The sequence below is a fragment of the Moschus berezovskii genome, chromosome 1 (assembly GCF_049115385.1).
Source record: "Moschus berezovskii isolate FMDL1 chromosome 1, NW_MosBer_1.0, whole genome shotgun sequence".
In the NCBI taxonomy this organism is placed as follows: Eukaryota; Metazoa; Chordata; class Mammalia; order Artiodactyla; family Moschidae; genus Moschus; species Moschus berezovskii.
The window spans coordinates 17,224,576-17,244,597 of NC_142460.1; the positions used below are offsets into that span (position 1 = coordinate 17,224,576).

General features: G+C 54.9%; 1 protein-coding gene across 1 annotated transcript in view; it reads left to right on the top strand.

Annotated features, from left to right (window-relative positions):
• The window catches only part of LOC148778673 (ninein-like protein), a 41,773-nt gene extending 22,329 nt beyond the window's left edge, over positions 1 to 19,444 (top strand). The window contains 10 exon segments of the mRNA XM_088829327.1: positions 5,130 to 5,302; positions 5,797 to 5,863; positions 8,504 to 8,694; positions 9,338 to 9,476; positions 10,865 to 11,070; positions 12,592 to 12,728; positions 13,948 to 14,079; positions 17,288 to 17,462; positions 18,270 to 18,380; positions 19,221 to 19,444. Of these exon segments, the coding sequence (XP_088685453.1) occupies positions 5,130 to 5,302; positions 5,797 to 5,863; positions 8,504 to 8,694; positions 9,338 to 9,476; positions 10,865 to 11,070; positions 12,592 to 12,728; positions 13,948 to 14,079; positions 17,288 to 17,462; positions 18,270 to 18,380; positions 19,221 to 19,346 (1,457 nt within the window). The 3' untranslated portion in view covers positions 19,347 to 19,444.
• Positions 19,445 to 20,022: the final 578 nt, after the last annotated feature.

The window sequence follows — 20,022 nt, forward strand, 5'->3', positions numbered from 1 at the left end:
CCTAAATATCCTCCGTTAAATGAATAGAGGGACTTCTCTGGCAGTACAGTGTTTCAGACCCCATGCTCCCGATGCATGGGACATGGGTTCACTCCCTGGCTGGGATCCAGTATGCCACACAGCATGGCCAAAAAAGAGATAAATTGGAGTACATCCATACAACAGAATATTATCCACCACTTTTTAAAAATGAGCTGGCAAACATGAAAAGACTTGGAAGAACTTTAAATGCACATTACTAAGTGAAATAAGACAATCTAAAAAGGCCACATAGTATATAACCCCAAATATATGATATTCTGGAAAAAGTAACACTGTTGAGACAATAGAAAAAATCAGTGGTTGCTGGGGATGGGGACAGGGCATGGGTGAACAGACAGAGCACAGGGGATTTAAGGAAATGAAACTTCTCTGCATGATACTGTAAAGGTGCAAACATGTTATGATACATTTCTCAAACCCATAAAGGGTAAAACAGGGAGTGAGCCGTAGTGTAAACTCTGGACTGTGGGTGATCATGGTATCAATGTAGAGTTGTCAACTATAACCACAGTGGTGAGGGATGGTGGTGGTGGAAGCTATGGGGTGGGAGAAGTATCGGGTTGGCTAAAAAATTTGTTTGGGTTTTTTCACAAGATACTACAGAAAAACATGAACGAACTTGTTGGCTAACCCAATATGTGGGAACTCTCTGCATTGTCTATTCAATTTTAATGCAAACCTTAAAGTGCTCTAAAAAATAAAGTCTATTAATTTTTTTGAAGAAAACAGAAAAAATGGTTGGATAAAATACTGAGACATGCTATAATACTTAGGACCCTTGAGAACATTATACCAAGTGAAAGAAGCCAGTCAGGAAAACCACATATAGTATGATTTCATGTATATGAAATGTCTAGAAGAGGCAAATCTATAGAGACAGAAAATAAATTAGTAGTTACCTTGGGCTAATGGGGGTGGGGTGTCCAAATGAAATGGGGAATGATTGCTAATGTTGGATTCTTTGGAGATGATGAAAATGTTCTGAAAGTTGTTGTGGCCATGGTTGCACAACCCTGTGAATATACTAAAAGCCACTGAATTATACAGATTAAATGGGTGAACTGATGGGATGTGAATTGGATCTCAATAAAACTGTCATTTTCTTAAGTAAAGCTGCAATTTTTTTAAAAGTAACTGGCTAGAACCCATCTCATGCATACTTTAAACATAAGAATATTGAAGAAGTCTCTAGACTTCTAGAGATAGAATAGACTTCTCATAGTGATAATTCAGCAGGAAGCCATGTCATAAATATCCACATGCCTAACAACAGAGCCTCCAAACAAACAAAGCAAAAACTGAAGGAACCAAAGCTAGAAAGCAGATGGAAATTTTAACATCAGTTTCTTAACAGGTAATAGAAGTAGATCCAAAGTCGGGGGGGCGGGGGAGGGATATAAATAATGTACACAATACCATCAGCCACCTTGTCTAAAATAAAAATGTTGAGGATTGACACATGTACACTACTGATGTATAAAAGAGATATCTAATGAGAACGTACTGTATAGCTCAGCAAACTCCATCCAATGCTCTGTGGTGACTTAAGTAGGAAAAGAAATTGAAAAAAGAGGGGATATATGTATACATATAACTGATCCACTTTGCTGTACAGCAGAAACTAAAGCAAGATTGCAAAGCAATTCTACTCTAATAAAAATTAATTTTAAAATATGTTGAGTATAACAAGCAGTGGTTAAGCATTTATTTCATAATCATTTTTTGTCTCCTTGGAATCTCTAAGGATCTTTCAGTGGTCTCAAATCTTTCTTTAAGACTTATTATCTTCTTTACTCTTATTATTTACGTACTTACTTTGGGATGTGCCAGGTCTCTGCTGCCGCACATGAGCCTTCTCTGGCTGCGGCAAGTGGGGGCCACTCTGGTTGTGGTGTGCAGGCTTCTCATTGTGGGGGCTTCTCTGGCTGTGCAGCACTGGCTCTGGGATGCGTGGGCTTCAGACGCTGCAACTTTCAGGCTCTAGAGCACAGGCTCAGAGGTTGGGGTACACAGGCTTCGTTGCCCGGCAGCGTGTGGAATATTCCTGGACCAGGGATGGAACCTGTGTCATAGGCAGATTCTTAACCACTAGATGAACCATCAAGCAGGTCTTCTTAAAGAGGGTGACCAAAGTAATTTGCACAGATGGCTTTTCCCTTCTCAACACCCTTTCCAACACGAAGACTCACTCAAAACCATCCCATTTTCCCCAAGACACAATCCCTGTATTCTTTCCTCTTAGATGTTGTAATTTTCTACTCGCTGGAACCCAGGTGGTTTTGACAAGAAGCCTCGCTCCCCTGCAGAAATGTGCTGGGGACTAATTACAAGCCATCAGTCAGAGATAGAGAGGAGCATCCAGGTAGGTGGGTTTGGAGTGCTGCAGACAGCACAGCAAAGGAAATGGACCTGGTCTACACCCCCGTTTCATCACAGAGCAGTGGCACCTGGCAGACACTTGTTCATTTCCTATCAGCAAGCAGCAGAGGCGAGGCACGAGCTGGAGCCTCCTGCTTTTCCCAGGAGGTGGTTTCACTGCCAACGCCTTGTGATGCTCTCCAGGGTCTTCAAGGCGTTTCTCTTCCATGAGGTGGGAAGAAGGCCACTTGCCTTTCCCGACTTGGGGTGTGATCGTGTGACCCTGGGCATGAAGGCGCCTGAGGAAGCCCATGCCCGTGTCATCGCTCCCTTTTCTGTGCTGGAACTCCTGAGAGTCGGCAACTTGTGTCCTCTTTGTGACTGGTGGTTTTCTGTTCCAACCCCGGGTTTGTTTTGTATTGTTTTCCTCTTCTTTCAATTTTCAGAGCTTTCCTCAATTACCTAGGCAATTGGTGGTCAGTCATAGGCCTGTCTGAAGTGGCTCGGCCAGGGCCGGTGCACAGAGGCGGCCCCTGTTGTGAGAGCCCAGAAGGCCCTGCTTCCCCGGGCAGTCCACGGCATCCCTGTCTCCGGCTTTCTACTCTGCCTGCTGGTCCTTCCCAACAACTCACGCCACATGATTGAAAATACGTGCTTTGATGCTCCAGGAAAGTGCATGGCACCCTGGGGCCAAATGCCTGGGGTTTTGAAGAACATTCTGCGTTTCAGTAGTTCTGCTCTTTCAGTGAAGGCCATCACAGAACATATAACCAAACTATTTTTGTTTGTTTGTTTTTTTTCTTGTTTCATCTTTTGGCCATGCCTCTCAGCATGCTGAGATATTAGTTCCCTGACTGGGGATTGAACCTTTGCCCCCAGCACTGGCAGCACAGAGTCCTAACCACAGGACCACCAGGGAGATCCTAAACCGACATATTTTTAGCTTGTAGAGTTTGGCATTCTGTTCGTATGAATAAGTACGCACACACAGGAGGCACAGGGCGCGGCTGACCTTGAGGTCTGCCGGCCATCTGGGCAGCGGGTGGGGACTGGCCGTGACCCCCCCGGAGCTTTCCAGGGAGAGGCCACAGCTCTGTGCTCTGTGGGTGGTGAGACACTGACTCCTCCTGGCCTGATTTGCCGCATGGACACTTTTTCTGGAGACGCATTTCCTCCTGGTGGAGGGAGGAGGTGACACTTTCGGAGAACAATATGAACCGGTCCTAGTGCGTGTGATTTCTGGGCGTCTCGTTGCTCTGAGGAAAGTGCTGAGAAGCCGATACAATGAAGAAAGTGGGGACCACATCAAGGGCAGGTGGGCCTCCAGTTGCGGGCCGGGGGAATCTCAGGATTTGAGGCGCAGGAGCCCAGTCAGGCCAAGGGCGCAGATGTGGTGCTGGCTCACGACCTCCGATGAGCGGCGAGTGACTGAGCCCCAGGCAGGGGTCTGCATGCTGTCAGGCGCACCTGGTTTCCCGAGTGTGTCCCCGCTGCCCACTCCCAGCTGACATGGCCTTTCTCTTCCCACTGCTCCCCTCTCAGCAACCAGCCTCAGCCCGTGTGTAGACAGAAACCAGAGCAGGTGCGGAGCCTGCGTGCAGGCCCCTGCTCCCTGCATGGGGTGCTCAAGCCTCCCGTTTCCTCCCTGTCAGTGGGAACGCCCCCCTCCTCTCCAGCAGCCCCGGGAGTTCCCACATGGGGAGAGTTTACAGGGCCAGACCCTGCCCATGATAACCTCACAGGGTCCAGGAACATGGTCAGCCTGCCCTAGATGCCCTCTGTCACCGGGAACTCGGCATCTTCCTCCCCAGACTCCTCCCTCGTCCTCAGGTTCTCTGCATTGCCAGCATCCCTGTTTCTCCTGGAGGCCCGGTTGGACCCAGCCTCCTCCTCTGATGCTCCCAAGGTCAGGGGCGGCGGGCCAGTTTCTGGTGAAGAGGAGAGAAGGGAGGTGGTACTCATTCCCTGGGAGCATGACCCACCTGTGTGAAACGGTCTGTTTTCCTGGCCCGGCCTTGCTTCCTGGGACCCTATGCCTTTCTCTCCAACTGGCCCCTTCTGGGACCTTCCCGTTGAACCCGTGTTCTCTCCTGGTCACAGTCCCGGCCGCACCCCCACTCCCCAGTCTCTCTGGCCAGGCAGATTCCTGCAGAGCCAGCGTCATTTCTTCTCTGCTTGGGGAGTCCCCATTGCTCTACAGATGTGGGCAGGTAAGGAGGGAAGCAGGAAGTGCAGGGGTGTATTAGGGCTTAAGGGAGCCTCATGAATCGCTAGCTGAAGTCCACACCTGCCTCTGCCCCTGACTTTAGACTCATGCGGAGTCTGAGCCTCCCTGACTGTGATGAGGTCCTTGCCTCTGTGTCCTGTCCAGGTGGGGTGGGGTCGGGAGGGTGGGAAATGACCTTCTTTTCTCTAGAGCACTTGGATTATTGGAAGGTTATTTCTTTGTGTAAAAAGCTATTTTTTAAAATTAGTTTTCTATCACATAACAAAAGCACATTTTGCTTGGAAACACTGAAACAACAGCGAGAACTTAGGATGGAAAGTTCTGTCTCCCAGCCTAGCTGTCTCAGCCCCAGCCCCTCGTTGTCCGTTCCCTGTGTTCTTCTGGCATTTTCCTTGTCTGTCCCCGAGAGCCACATCACACCCCCCAATCTGCATCTTTGTAAGCATAAGTGGACCAAGAGTCTGTTTTAAAGAGCCCCCCACGCCTCCCATTTTCTTTCCAGTTGCCTCCTGGGCGGTGCCCCCAAAGTACATGAGCGGCTCTAAGTGGTACGGCCGTCGGAGCCAGCCTGAGCCCTGTGGCGCTGCAGGTGGAGCCCCAGGTCTCCCGGAGCAGCCGGCCAGACCCAGTGCAAGGAGCCAGCTCTGCCGCTCGGCGTCCCTAGAACACATGGAGGTGGTTGGAGGCCCCCTCGGCACCTCCCCAGTCACTGCTCACGTGATATGACACAGGAAGATGGGAGAGGGCATCTCATCGCTGGCAGAGGGGCTATTCGGGGACCTACATTTGGCTTTAAGGGGTCTCTGGGTCTATGTCTTCAGGGCAGCTCTGGCCACAGAGCATCCGCCTTCAGAAACGGGGGCCTCGGAGCATCCCCTGTTCACCACCACCCTCCCCTGGCCCTGCAGGAGGAGGGGAAGGTTAGTCGGCTGAGAGCGGAAAGGGCAGGTGTGCCACAGCCACGGTCAGCCACATCCAGCACTTGGACCAAGGCTCACCCTGCACAACCTGGCGGGCTCGTGATGATGCCTCCGGGGCCCCCTCTGAGACTCCTTGAGCTGTCCACTGCGGAAGCCTTCAGGCTCTGGTGTCAGAAAGGACATCCATGGGGCAGATCCACCCACTGCAGTTTAATCGTGGCTGACGTCCTTCTCTTTCTGTTTTTCCAGAGTCTCAAGTCTGATGAAGAAGCCGACAGCACGAAGGAGCCTCAGAATGAATTGTTTGAAGCCCAAGGTAAAGCCTGGCCTTGTGGTGAATGCCCCCTTTGGTCAGTGCTGGGCCGGCAGGCAGCAGGCTGCCAGCGAAAGAGAATTTCCTGGGAGGTGCCCAGTGTGGGTGGTCTCTCTGGGGTGCCCTTCTCCTGGGTGGTCCCAGCTCTGAGATTCTTGAGGTCAGACCCTTGGGCAGGTGCCGCTGGCTAAGAAAGCAGCTAGTTGGCTAGGGTCACAGTCATCCTCCCGACCGGCAGGCATGGGCCAGGGGACTCCTTCCTAATGTGCCAGGCCTGGGCCAGCAGCCTCCCCACTCAGCAGAGGCCCTGCATGTGCCCCAAGTGGAGGGCGAGACGTGGCTCTGGTCCTGGGAACCTGGCGGAGCACCCGGAAGGCAGTCACAGGTGTGCTTAGCCAAGCTGGGTGCATCAGCATGTGGGTGTGCGGGTTCCTTAAGGACGCCTCTCACCAGCGTGTGTCACAGGGCAGAATGTGCAGGACCATGGCTCCAGCGGGAGACCAGACGCCACCGAGAGCTGCTCCTGAGCGAGAGGTCTGCACTGGTGCTGAGCATCGTCCAGACTGTGGCCCTTAGGGGCCGAGGCTGTTGTTGGCTCAGCGCTGAGCGTGGGGACGTCAGGCGAATGAGCCAAGTGTCTGTGCTACTGGATGAAGCAGATGGACCTCTTTGTGTCCAAAAATCACTTCCCAGATTCCCTGGACTCAGAGTCAATCTAGGGGACGAGAGGAAGGGCTCCGGGGAGGTTATTCACTGAGTGATTTTGGGCTCTCTGCCCAGAGACTGCTTGGGTTCTTCTTTCCATCCGGGTTAGAACTGACACTCAGGCACAGACACTAACGTCAGACCTCTCAGGACTTATTTACCTTCTCTGCCAGCCCTGAGAACACACACACCCTGCTGTCAGAATTGCTTTTCCCTTTGTCTGGTTCCTGCTTTTATTTATTTATTTATTTTTAATTTAAAATGTATGTATTTGGCTGTGTCAGGTCTCAGTTGTAGCATGCAGGATCTTCACACGTCATTTGGGATCTTTGATTGCAGTGCGCAGGTTTCTGTCTAGTTGCAGGGCACAGGCTTAGTTGCTCCATGGCACGTGGGATCTGAGTTCCCCAGCCAAAGATCGAACCCGAGTCCCCTGCATTGCAAGGTGGATTCTTAACTATGGGACCATCGGAGAAGTCCCTGTTTTTCCATTTTTCCATAGAACTTTCAGATGTTTTAAGCTGGAAGGGGTGTTGGAAATGGCCCTTTGCTTGTGTTTTCCTCAACCCGATGTACAGCATCGTTCATGAGCATGGAGGTCTGGCTTTACTCAGGAAAGGACTTTCTGATTATTGGTTGGGTTATCACAGTAAATGCCAAGATGACTCCTCTCTGGAGAGCTCCAGACCACTGACCGCGTGAGCCGGAGTCTGGTCAGGTGCAGGTGACCCTCGTCCTGCGTCGGGCAGGGTGGTGCAGTCTGGGCGTGGAGGGAGCCCTGCTTTGAAGCCTTGCTTATCTAAGGAGAGCTCTTTGTGGGCACCCTAAGGTGCCCAAACACTCTCCCAAAGGGTGTTTCTCTGGCAAAGCTTCAGAAACCTCAGTAAGCCACCTGGCTAACCTGGCCGTCTGTCACCCGGACTCGCTGCTGAGTCTGCATCTCAAAGACCCCTGTGGCTCCTGATGTGAGGCGGTATGGAAAACAGCCCACCTTGAGTCGTTTTTGCTGGGAAAAAAAGAAAAAAGATGACACTCAACCTGCATCCAAACTAGCCTTTGGTGCTCAGTTCCAGTTTCCAGGAGATGTTAGGGATGGAAGGGCAGGAGGGCGGGGACTGGGGGGCGGACGGGAGCTGACCCAGCGACTCTGGGGGAGTAGCCACACGCACAGGGAGGAATCTGCATTGATGCTGAGTTGAAGAAATCAGCCGTCAGGAGACTTTGGACAGAACTGGGACGTCGTTGTTGGATTGTAGGGCCATCGTCGCACTGGGGTCAGGAGTGCATACCAAACACTCAGGGGTGAGAACACGGCAGCTGGGATTTGCCTTCAAATACTTGGGCCGGGGACTTCTGTGGTGATTTATTGTCTAGGACTCCGCACTCCCATTGCAGGGTTCCGGGTTCCATCCCTTGTCTGAGAACTAGAGCCCCCATGCTGTAACTAAGCTTTTGCATGCCACAACTAAAAAGATCTCACATGCAGCGAGCGACCAAGCCCCAGAGCAGCCAAATAAATAGCACAGAAACAGAAAAGAAGTGGGCAAGCACACACAGGGGCAGATGAAGCCAGGGCGAGAGGCTGCCCAAGGGACAGGTCATTGGCCTCTGCGAGACGTTCTCTGCGCTTTGGGCAGGTTTGAAGACCTTCTAGACATTAATTTTTCAAGCCGGGCCTTTTGCTTCTAAGCACGAAGCTTGCAGGTATGCTCCTAGTGCTGCAGCTTCTGGAGGCTCCCTTCAGACATGCCTTCCCCTCGTGCAGCAGAGTCCCCCTTGTATTGTGAACTTTTGCATAGAATTAAGTTGGCAGAATGCATGGTGAGCCCCGTGTAGCCACCGTCGGAAGCTTGACTCTCACACATGTCCCTCTGGCCATCTTTCAGTCCATCTGATTTCAGAGTAAAGTACCACCTTGGTGTGTTTCCCCTGCTTTAGGCCAGCTGCCAACCTGGGGTTCTGAGGTCTTCGGGAGCCCCCGGAAGTCCTGCAGCCACTCCTTTGACACCCCCGAGAGCTGGGTCCGGGGCCTCTGGGAAGAGCTGGGTGTGGGCAGCAGCGGCCACCTCACCCAGGAGGAGCTGGCCCTGATCTGCCAGAGCACTGGGCTCCAGGGCCTGGCGAAGGAGGTGAGAGGGGATGGGACGGACTGCCCCAAAGGGCTGAGTCTTTGTGGTTGGTGCCAGGCCTGGAAATCCCCTTCACCGTAAGACACAGATTCAGTCGTCACTGTCCGGCCTAAAATCCTGTGCTGACTCCCAGGGCTAGTGCTGATGGTCCGACTCGGGCCACCTTCACTCAGGACCCTCCTCTGCCTGGAGCTCTCTCCCCTCTCTGGTCTCCCTAGGCCTACCGCCCAGCCCAAGGGGGGTGCCCATAGCATCTGGCTCTGACCCCGGCAGCTGTGTTCAGCCCTTCCCTCCTTCAGGGCCCAGGAGAGGAGGGGGCAGTGTGATGGGATGGGCCCTGCCTTGCTGACCCCGAACCGCTGGGATTCCGTACACACGTGTCCCACGAATACATGTCCCACTGTCCAGCATACTCTGTCACAGCAGACTCGGGGTGGGTGTTTGGGAGATGCGGGATGCTCAGGAGACCATTCACAGCCGGGTGGAAACTGACCAGGCGTGTGGATTTCACAAGCCACAGCCAGGAAGCCGGTGCTGCGATAGCAAGCCCCCTGCTTGGTGGGGTGGGGGCCGGGCCTGGGCGGGGCGGTCAAGGCTTCTTGGAAGCAGCCTCTGAGCAGATGCCTGAGGCGCTTTTCTTTAGGAAATTGAAGACCTGTTCAACAAGCTGGACCAAGATGGGGATGGTAGAGTGAGTCTGCAGGAGTTCCAGCTTGGCCTGTTCAATCATGGGTCCCCTCGACCGCTGGAACTGGCCCCGCTTGTCAAACCCAGCGGACCAGGTACGGTGGGACCGATTAACTCTTGAAGCCCAGGGTGACTGCCGTCACTCTCCTGAAGGCCTGTGCTCTCTGCCTGGTCCCCAGAGTGGGTGGCGGGAGGTGTTCGGAGTGACCTCACCTGACACCGCTTCTGCCTGGCTGAGCGCCACTGGTGAGCTGCTCGCCTTATCTGAGCCTCAGTGTCCTCATCTGTAAAGTGGACGCACCTCACAGGGGTCTTCCATGGATTCCCTGGGGCACAATCGTTCCACCAGGAGCACCCGGTCCCTCTTCCCTGGGGGGCACAGTCACTGTTAGGGCTGCGCCTTCCCCGGGATTCCCCTCCAGGCTCTCCTGGAGCTGTGTTCTTCCCATTTCTCATCCTGCACGAGGCCAGTTGGAGTCAAGCGGACTTCATTTACACTGTGCTGTTGGTCGGTGCGTTTGGTTCATCTCTGTCTCGGGGTGGTCAGGGCTCCTCCCACCGCAGGGCACGGTTGTCCTGGGGAGTCTCGCCGCCACCTCTTTGGCAACGTGGCTGATCCCGTAGTTTGTGGGCGGCAGTGCAGGAACAGTGACCTTGTTCTCTGCTGGGCTGGGCTCGTCCAAAAATCAGGTTTCTACCCCTGAAGCTACTGAGACAGGGAAGGAGTCAGGGAATTGAGGACAGTGCCCAGCCACCTGAGGGCAGGGACCGCACGGTGCCCAGAGCCCGCGGAGGAGGGTTCCTCCCAGGGGCCTCGGCCCTTCGTCGCTGCCCAGGAAGCGCTGACGTGCCCACGGGGCCATGTTCTGTGTGCGTGTGGACACCGGTGTGGCCGGGCTGCGGGTGTGAGGCCTCGCACAGCAGACCGAGGTTCTCCTGCTCCATCAGGGGAGCCCCTGGGTCTGGTGGTCTGGGGACAGCAGAGAGGAGGGGGCCACTGCTCCTCCTTGTTCTGGTCCCAACAGCAAATGCATGTCCCAGGGGCCCTCCCTGGGGTGGGAAGCACAGCCTCCTGGCCGCACCTCAGCCTCGCCCGTCAGCTTTCCAGCTGAGGGGTTTTTCTGCCCTTGTCACCAGCCCTGAATGCTGAGGTCATTTGCCCTCCGCTCGGGCCGCCCCGCCTCTTCTGAAGCCCATCCTGGCTTTCTCTGCACAGACTGGGTTTCCCTCGGCTGGCGTGTGCCTTCCCAGGCTCTCCCTCTCGGAGGACAGGCGGGAAGCCGTTGCTCTTTCAGAGAAAGGTTACCCCGGGCGCCCCGCAGGTGCTGGAGCCCCTCAGGCAGACGGCCCTGAACCTGGGCTCGGGTTGTCTTCGCGGAGCCTGCAGTCCCCACATGTCCTCCGGGCACCCTGTTCCCTGCAGCAGGAGTTGGGGAGGCCGCACTACCGAGCACAGGTGGTGAGGTCACGGGAGGTGCGTGAGGAGGCCACGGTCCTGATGGCACTGGTCCCCGCGTGCAGGTCCCGTAGGAGAGTGTCGGCCAGACCACCACGTCGTCCCTCGTGTCCGTGTGCTCGGGCCCCCGCCTCTTCTGCAGTGTGGATGATGGCAGCGGCTTCGCCTTCCCGGAGCAGATCATCTCCTTGTGGGCTCAGGAGGGCGTTCACAATGGCAGGGAGGTCTTGCAGGTGTGGACGGTAACAAGACTGCCCCAGCAGAGGCGTCTGGGCAGGGAGATTAGCGGGAGCCGCTGCCCATGAGGGAGGCTGGACAGAGCACCTCGCAGACACAGGCCCCGTGGAGGGAAGACCCGTCACCCTCAGTTTGCTTTATTTTATGATATCAATGTGTAGGACATCTTAACTTAAAAACATAATAAGTAAACAGCAGAGAAAGCCCACAGCCTGGAACAAATCCTTTTGAGGGTAGGTTTCAGTAACTCAGACTCAGCCCGCAGCGTGTGTCGGCCTCCGAGCCGATCCTCGGTCCTGGAGGACAGGAAGGCACCTTAGTGCCTGCAGGACGCGGGCGTGGACACCAGCAGGCGGCGCCCACACGTGTCGCGCGGTTTTTCTAATCTGGAAGCTGCTGCCCACACCTCTTTGTCCTCTGCTCCCAGCGTGATTTCATTGCTGGGCAGCGTGCTCTCAGCATGGCCTGGCGGCCGCTTCCGGGTCACTCCGCATGCTTTAGCGTCCTGCCATTTTTCTCCCAGAAGCCCTCGGGGCCCGGGAGAGGCATGGAGATTCGAGTCCCCGTCTCCCGGGTCACACAAGGGCTTCCCCGTGGGCCCTGCCATGTGCCTGCCCCACCCGTGTGTCTGCAACTTGTAGTCACAAGCACCAAACACTGAGAGAGCAAGCCAGGGCACCAGTGTTATCACTAGGCAGCCGGCAGGTGCATGGGCATCCCCAGCTTACTCTTTTCCTTATGGTGGTAAAATATAGAAAGCACGATGTTTCTCTTCTTTTCATGTTACCTTGCCCAACCCCAAGAGGGAGTGGCCGTGACGCTCGGAAATGCGTGGTTGTGGCTCATGGCTCTATTGATCATGTTTCCCCCAACAGAACTCGCACTGTTCCTATGTCTGTTCGTGCTGTTTAGAGATATATTAAGGATTCTGTGTGTCTGAAATGGTGCAAACTCCACTCAAACTGGCTTGAGCAAGAGGCCATCAGGGGTCTTTGTGATCAGCGGGGGAAGAAGGAGGATGCTTAGGCTTGGGGGTCCCGGCTCTGGGGGTTGTCAGGACTCTGCTGGCCTTTGGGTCTTGGCTTCAGGTCTAGCACCCTCGTGCGGCTCCCCAAGACCCCGTGGCCTGGACAACGCTTGATTTGGCAGAGAAAAAGCCCTTCTCCAGCGTCCCTATCAATCCCCAAAGTCCTCTGCTTGCATATGCCCCCTTCTGTGTCTGTCCCTTTGCCCAGGAAGGGGGACTCTGTCCAGCCTGGGTCATGCCCACCTCCGAGGCAGGGACAGTGAGGGGAGGAGCCGTATGTTGACAGTGGGAGGGGGACATCAGTGTGGACAGGGACCTGGGGAGAGGGACCCCAGAGGGACGGGAGCAGGGGAGAGGCTCCACTCAAGAGGTGGAGGCTTTGCAGACAGAAAAGGAAGGGACTGGGCCAGTGAAGTCTGGGCCTGAGGGAGCCAGCAAATGTCTGAAGACCCGCTCATCCTACCTGCCCGATGGGCCTTGCTGTTTTCAGAGCCTTGACTTCAGTGTGGACAAGAAGGTGAACCTTTTGGAGCTGACCTGGGCCCTGGAGAAGGAGCTCATGATGGTGGGCGGGGCCACCCAGCAGGCAGCCTTGGCCTGCTACCGCCAGGAGCTGAGCTTCTGCCAGTAAGGGCCCCGCTGGGGGCGGGGGGCATAGGGTGCCGCTGGCCAGGCTGGCCGCCTCGCCCAGGGCGTGGGCAGCCTGCAGGAGGAGAAAGGGTGCTTCCAGCACGGTCACAAAGCACGGCATGGCAATTAGGCCAAGAATGCGCTCCGTTTTAACAGGGTTTGGCTCCAGTTGAGCTGGATATTCAGGCCATCCGTCTACTGAGCCGGTTGGCATAGAGATTGTTATTGTGTTTTTATTGATGCTCTGAAACTACAGAAAAGGTTGGCAGTAATTCCAATCTCCATCCTCAAGACTTTGCATCTCGTTAGGTACCGACAGGTGAGACCTCTGACGTCAGCCAACTCTGCAGATGGGCCCAGAGGAAGACTGCTTTGGAGGATGACGAAGGGACACAAGTTTGTTGCTTCTCTAGTGAGGGAAACAGGCATCAAGATAGCTGGTGCCCTGAGCATTGGGCAGGGCGTGTGGTGATCGGAGAGAGACAAGCGTCTCCTCTGCTCTGGGCAACTCCCTGGCACTTAGGCGCCTGGCTACAGGTGGCAAGGCTGTGACCAGGCAGGATAATGGGTGGTCTGCCTTCTCCCCTTCATGCGTCCAGTCCCAGGTTACGTGCTGGGGATCCCTGGGGCCTGAGGCCCAGCTGCAGGCAAGAGGGAGCATGGATAATTTCCCACATCTTCTAAGGCCGTCTGGAGGGGTGAACACTTCACGCCCCAGGCTCGACCCTCTTGGTTCAGAAACCTGCGAGAAACCCCATTGCAAGCCAGTTGGCCTCTTGCTGTATGTACTTCTGTAAAACAGACTCAATAACTGCAGAAACCATCCTGGTAGGAGGAGGGTCAGGCTTCCCAGGTGGCGCTAGCAGTAAAGAAGCCACTTGCCAATGCTAGTGCAACCCGCTTGCCAATGCATGAGGTGTGAGAAATGCGAGTTCAATCCCTGTGTCAGGAAGATCCCCTGGAGGAGGGCATGACAGCCCACTCTAGTATTCTTGCCTGGAGAATCCCATGGACAGAGGAGCCTGGAGGGCTCCAGTCCATAGGATTGCGCAGAGTCGGACATGACTGCAGCGACTTGGCACGCATGCACGGGAGGTGGATCAGAGCTCAGGGCTGGCCACGGCTCAGCACTCTTAGGCCAGCTGAGTTTGTTCCTTCAGACCGGCTCGCTAGGCCCAGAGCAGTGTCCCCATTGACCCCGCCCTCCTTCCTGCAGGGAGCAGGTGGAGCAGATGGCCAGGGAGCGAGATAAGGCTAGGCAAGACCTGGAGAAAGCTGAGCAGAGGAACCTGAAGGAGACGGACGACCTGCACTCCACCCTGGAGCAGCTCGCGGAGGAGAAGGTCAGGTAGGTCCTGCTGGGGTCCTGCTGGGGTCCTGCTGGGGCCGGGGCGGATGGTGGACACAAGCTGTTGCCAGCTGAAGCCCTGCTGTCTCACCTGAGCCCGCAGCAGGGAGCCCGCAGACCAGGCATCACCCATGCAGTGGGCTGAGCAGACTCGCACAGAGTCAGCCCGGCTGGTTGCGGACAGACCAGAGGAAAGCATTTCTGACCTTTATGAAAGTCTTCCCCTCTCTCTCGGTGTGCCACTGCCTCCCTGTGGTCCTTTGCCGTGGCCGCGTTCAGCCCCATCCCAGACAGGAGAGGCGGCGCCAGGTCCCCCTGGACACACATGGGGCTGTGCCCTGTGGGGCTCCGTGGGGCTCCTCGCTGGGGGGCAGCCTGACTGCACACACCCTTCCTCTGCGGCCAGCACTGCCCTCCCCAAGTTCCCACAAGCCGACGGCGACTGATTTCAGGCCGTCAGTCGGGGAGCTGAGAATGGATTTGCGTTGGTCTCAGCCTGTTTGACCTGATTCTCCCGACCACCCCGCAGGGACTCAGTTCTCTCTGCATCAGAGAGCCGGAGACTCGTTATCTCCACCCAAGAATCTGGTTGGGGGACACAAGGCCTTGAGGGCCATGTGGGTGCTGGAATTTTGCTCCGTGAGTAACACGGTGTCATTGGTACATATTTAGAAATAGCGTTTGCAGTTGTGTTAGGTCACTCTAACAGAAAAGTATTGAGGGATACATGTTCATTGTAGAAAACTTAGAAAATACACACACAGGGAGAAATGAAAGCAAAGCCCTCAGGTCCACAGAGGTCGTTGCTCCTAACCTTTTCCACCAATCGCTCGCTTCTTCCTGTGCACGTGGTTGCTTTCAGAGAGGTGTCGTTGCTGTAATGTTGCATATCCTTTCTGAGCACCCGTCACGTGGCTCTGACATATGTTACTGCACCTTTCCCCTTTAAACAGGGAAGTGATGTGATCAAGTTTGTAAAACTTGCCCCAACGTCTGCAGGCTGTTAGGTTAATCGTGCTCATCAAACTGTTTCCCTGAGTGACAGCTGCCCTCGTGCCCCAAAGCTCTGCGGTGAGTCCGAGGGAGGCCGAGCCAGTCATTTCTGGTTTCCACCACAGTCAGTTGATTGCGGACCCAGCCAGGCTCTGCTGAAATAAGAGTTTCCACTCATCTTCACTCTAGATATACTGGGTTTGAGAATCCTGCTAAGCAGCTGTTTCAGTGATGTTGTTGTTCGGTCACTCAGTCACGTCTGACTCTTAGCGACCTCATGGACTGCAGCACACAAGGCTTCCCTGTCCTCCACCATCTCCCGGAGCCTGCTCACCCTCATGTCCATCGAATCAGCGATGCCATCCAACCATCTCATCCTCTGTCGTCCCCTTCTCCTCTCGCCTTCAATCTTTCCCAGCATCAGGGTCTTTTCCAATGAGCCATTTCTTTGCATCAAGTGGCCAGGGTACTGGAGTTTCAGCTTCAGCATCAGTCCTTCCTTGAATATTCAGGACTGATTTCCTTTATGATGGTTTGATCTTCTTGCAGTCCACGGGACTCTCAAGAGTCTTCTCCAGCACCACAGTTCAAAAGCATCAATTCTTTGGTGCTCAACTTTCTTTATCGTCCAAATCTCACATCCATGCGTTACTACTGGAAAAACCGTAGCTTTGACTAGACGGACCTTTGTCAGCAAAGTGATATCTCTGCTTTTTCATGTGCTGTCTAGGTTGGTCATAGTTTTTCTTACAAGGATCAAGCATCATTTAATTTCATGGGTACAGTCACCATCTGCAGTGATTTTGGAGCCCAAGAAAATAAAGTCTCTCACTGTTTCCACTGTTGCCCTGTCTCTTTGCCATGAAGTGATGGGACCGGATGCCATGATCTTAGTTTTCTGAATGTCGAGTTTTAAGCCAGCTTTTTCACTCTCCTCTTTCACTTTCATCAAGAGGCTCTTTAGTTCTTCTTCCTTTTCTGCCTTAAGGGTGGTTATCATCCGCATATCTGAGGTTATTGATACTTCTCCCGGCAGTCTTGATTGCAGCTTGTGCTTCACCCAGCCTGGCATTTCTCATGATGTCCTCTGCATATAAGTTAAACAAGCAGGGTGACAGTATACAGCGTTGACGTCCTCCTTTCTCGATTGTAAACCAGTCTGTGGTACTCAGTCTAGTTCTCACTTTTGCTTCTTGACCTGCATACAGGTTTCACAGGAAGCAGGTAAGGTGGTCTGGTATTCCCATCTCTTTAAGAAGTTTGCACAGTTTGTTGTGGTCTACACAGTCAGAGGCTTTAGTGTAGTCAACTAAAGGCAGAAGTATATGTTTTTCGGGGAATTCTCTAGCTTTTTCTGTGACCCAGTGGATGTTGGCAATTTGATCTCTGGTTGCTCTGCCTTTTCTAAATCCAGCTTGTACATCTGGAAGTTCTCGGTTCACATACTGTTGAAGCCTGGCTTGAATGATTTTGAGCATTACTTTGCTAGCATGTGAAATGAGTGCAGTTGTGTGGTAGCTTGAACATTCTTTGGCATTGGCCTCCTTTGGGATTGAAATGAAAACTGACTTTTTCCAGTCCTGTGGCCATTGCTGAGTTTTCCAAATTTGCTGGCATATTGAGTGCAGCACTTTAGCAGCATCATCTTTTAGCATTTTAAATAGCTCAGCTCCACTATCTTTAGTGATAAAGCGGAGGTTTGGCACTGTTTTCCCTGCTGATAGAATAGAAATGGTTGTTGCGAAAGATCACTGCAGAGTCTGAGGGGAAGGGCCCCCGCCCTGTCCTCTGTCTGCCTTGGGATTCGCTGTGTGCTAGGTTTCCAGCGCTTGTGGTGTAGGCTGACTTCTCTGCGCCTTCAGCCCCTAAGGGCCCTGATGCTGCCTTTATTTACTCATGCATTTTTTGATGATGTGGAGAAGGTTGAATGGCCAAGGGGTGCCAGAGACCCAACCAGAGGTCACCTGCTAGCTCGCCCCATGGGCCGAGGGGCCCGCTGGCTCACTTGTCTGTGTGGGGTCACCTCTGCCAACCCCGAGGGGGGCAGTTCATGAGGCCTCCGCTGCCCCACCACACTGTAACTCACGTGTCTATCAGGAGGGAACAAACGAGTCCCCAGTGCTGAGGCCAAGTGTGCCGACGGAGACCCCGGGGAGGGAGAGGTGCAGGTGGCGCCCCTGGGGAGCCCAAGGCACCACGAGCCGTGTGCTTGCAGACGCCTGGAGCAGGGCTACCGGGGGAGGCGGAGCCTCCTGCGGTCCGAAGTGGAGGTGGAACGTGAGCTGTTCCGGGAGCAGGCCCGGCGGCAGAGGGCCTGGCTGGAGGAGGACCTGCGGTGCCTGCAGGCGGAGGAGATCGGCCTCTGTGAGAAGCTGGCCCTGGCCCTGAAGGTAGGGGGTTCCGGGTGCTGCAGGGTGCCTCATCAGGGCGCCCCACTCGAAAAGAGGGAGGCCACGTTGCCTGGGGTCTGTCCCCCACACCCACATCTTCCTGGGCCAGGACTGAATCCTCGCCGTGGCACTGGGGGCGTGATGGCAGAGAAGGTTTTCTGTAGCCACAGGGCCCATTTCTCAGCCGGCAGAGACGTCCTGGCTTCCCTAGGAGAGACCCAGCCCTCCTCTGCAGCCGTGTGGGCAGCAGGATGGGGCCCCGGGGCTCTCCCTCTCTGGGTCAGCAGCTGCCGCCTCGGCTGCCTCCCTGGGCCCAGAGAACTAGACCAAAGACAGAAGCGTCACCTGCCCCCAGCCCTGACCGTGTGACCGGACGCGGGGCGCTCTTCCGGGCTGTGCAGAGCGTCCCTGACCTGCTCCCCGCCTGCCTTCGCCTCCAGTGAGGTGGCCCTGGCCCCACCTGCTTCTCCTTCCCTGACTCAGGACGGTGGGTTCTTCCACACCTGCCCTGCCACCCCCGCCTCCCTCCCCAAGAGGCGAAGCCGGGCCTGCCTTCTGATTGTTTCCTGTGTCTGTGGACACTGCCTTCCTTCCGGTGGACTCCTGGGCTGTTGAGGTGCAGCTTCAAATCTGTCCTTTAAAGACGGCTCGGGAAGGCTTGTCACCCCCTTCCACTCGTGCTGCTTATGACCTTCTGGAGAGCTCAGGTGGCGGGAGCGCCTCCCCCAGAGATCCTGCTCCAGTGCCCTGCCTCTCGCTCCCTCCTCCATCCCCAGAGCTGGCCAACCACTGACCTCTGTCTCCTAGGAAAATAGTCGATTGCAGAAGAAGATGACTGAAATCGTGGAGAAGCTCTCAGACTCAGAGAAGCTAGTCCTGAAGCTGCAGAATGACCTGGAGTTTGTGTTGAAGGACAAGGCAAGTCCTCTTGCTGACTCTGAGTCCCCAGAGAAGCGCCTGTGGGTTCTGGGTAAAGGGCATCAGGGTCTTGATGGAGAATACACAGGAGACGGACTTAGGTTTTTCTGCTAAAATTCCATGTGCTGCTCAGTCACTCAGTCGTGTCCGAATCTTTGTGACCCCATGGGCTGTAGCCCGCCAGGCTCCTCTGTCCATGGAATCTTCCAGGCAAGAATACTGGAGTGGGTGCCATTTCCTACTCCATGAGATCTTCCCGACCCAGGGATTGAACCTGCATCTCTCACGTCTTCTACATCGGCAGGCAGATTCTTTAGCACTAGTGCCACCTGGGAAACCTAAACTTCTCTAATGGAGAGGAAATTATTAAGGCTACTTTGCCCGTATTTTCCTCCCCTTCAGGCAGTGCAGGGGTACAGGTGACACCCCAGTGATGCCCTGCATGTTGACATGCATGTTGCTCCACAAGGCCTGGAGCAGTCAGAAACTTCTGCACAGACCCCAGTGCTGGGGTGAGGAGCACTTGGGACCTGGCCCTTTCCATCACCTTGAGAGGAGGAGGGAAGTGGTGGGAGGTGCAGGTTCCGTGCAGGGACCTCCCAGGTGGCCGGGGCAAGAAGGCAGCCCAGGGTCCCGGTGGGAGCATGACCACCCTCCTGACATTCCGAACATCATTCTGCCCTGAGACCTCTTAAACAAAAGGGTGGGGAGGAAGAGGCGGGACAGTTGGTTGCGCCTGCAGATGCTGAGCGTCTTGGGGCAGTATGAGGGGGAGACAGCCCACCCTCTGCCTGACCTGAGGTTCTGGCCCTCATTTTCCTGCTTGCCTCTGGCTTTCAGCTGGAGCCTCAGAGCACAGAACTCCTGGCCCAGGAGGAGCGGTTCTCAGAGATCCTAAAGGAATACGAGTTTAAGTGCCGGGTAAGTGGCCCTCTGCCCGAGGGAACCTCAGGGGCTGTCTGCTGAGGACTGGGTGGCCCCACCTCCTGGCCTCCACGTGGAGGGAGGCCCAGCCCGGGTCCACAGGAGCGTCCCTACGTGACCCAGGCGGGCATGTCCTCTGATGTGGGCTGCCTTCTTCAGTTGAGGTCTTCTGAGCCTCGTGTTTTTGTTTTTTCAAAGATTTTTGGCTGTGTTGCATGGCTTGTGGGATCGTAGTTTCCCGACCAGGGATCAAACCCACACCCTTGGCAGTGAAAGCATGGAGTCCTCAGTATTGGACTGCTGGGGAATTTCCCGAGCCTCATGTTCTGCAAGGAGGCAGATGGGGCTTTGCCTGCCCAACACCTGTGCCTGGCCCCACACAGGCTGCCCAGCCCAGTCCCAAGGCCCCGTTTGTGTCCAGGCACCGTGTAGGGCCTCCTCTTGTTTCCTGTGGTTGAGTGTGTGCATTTCCTGGGCCAAACCTACATGTGAGCCTACTCAGCTGGCATCGCCACCGTGCAGAGCAGGGGCGGGTGGTGAACAGTCACTGCTGGGAAGCAGATCACACTCCGTTACTCCCTCGAGACTGGCCCGGACTCGGCAGATAAAACATGATTGTTTGGAGGTAAGGGTCTAGTATTCATGTGCTTCTTAATGGTTTCCTTCCCGATTAATGTAAGAACTGTCTCTCTGCACGTGATGCTTTGGCCACACCAGA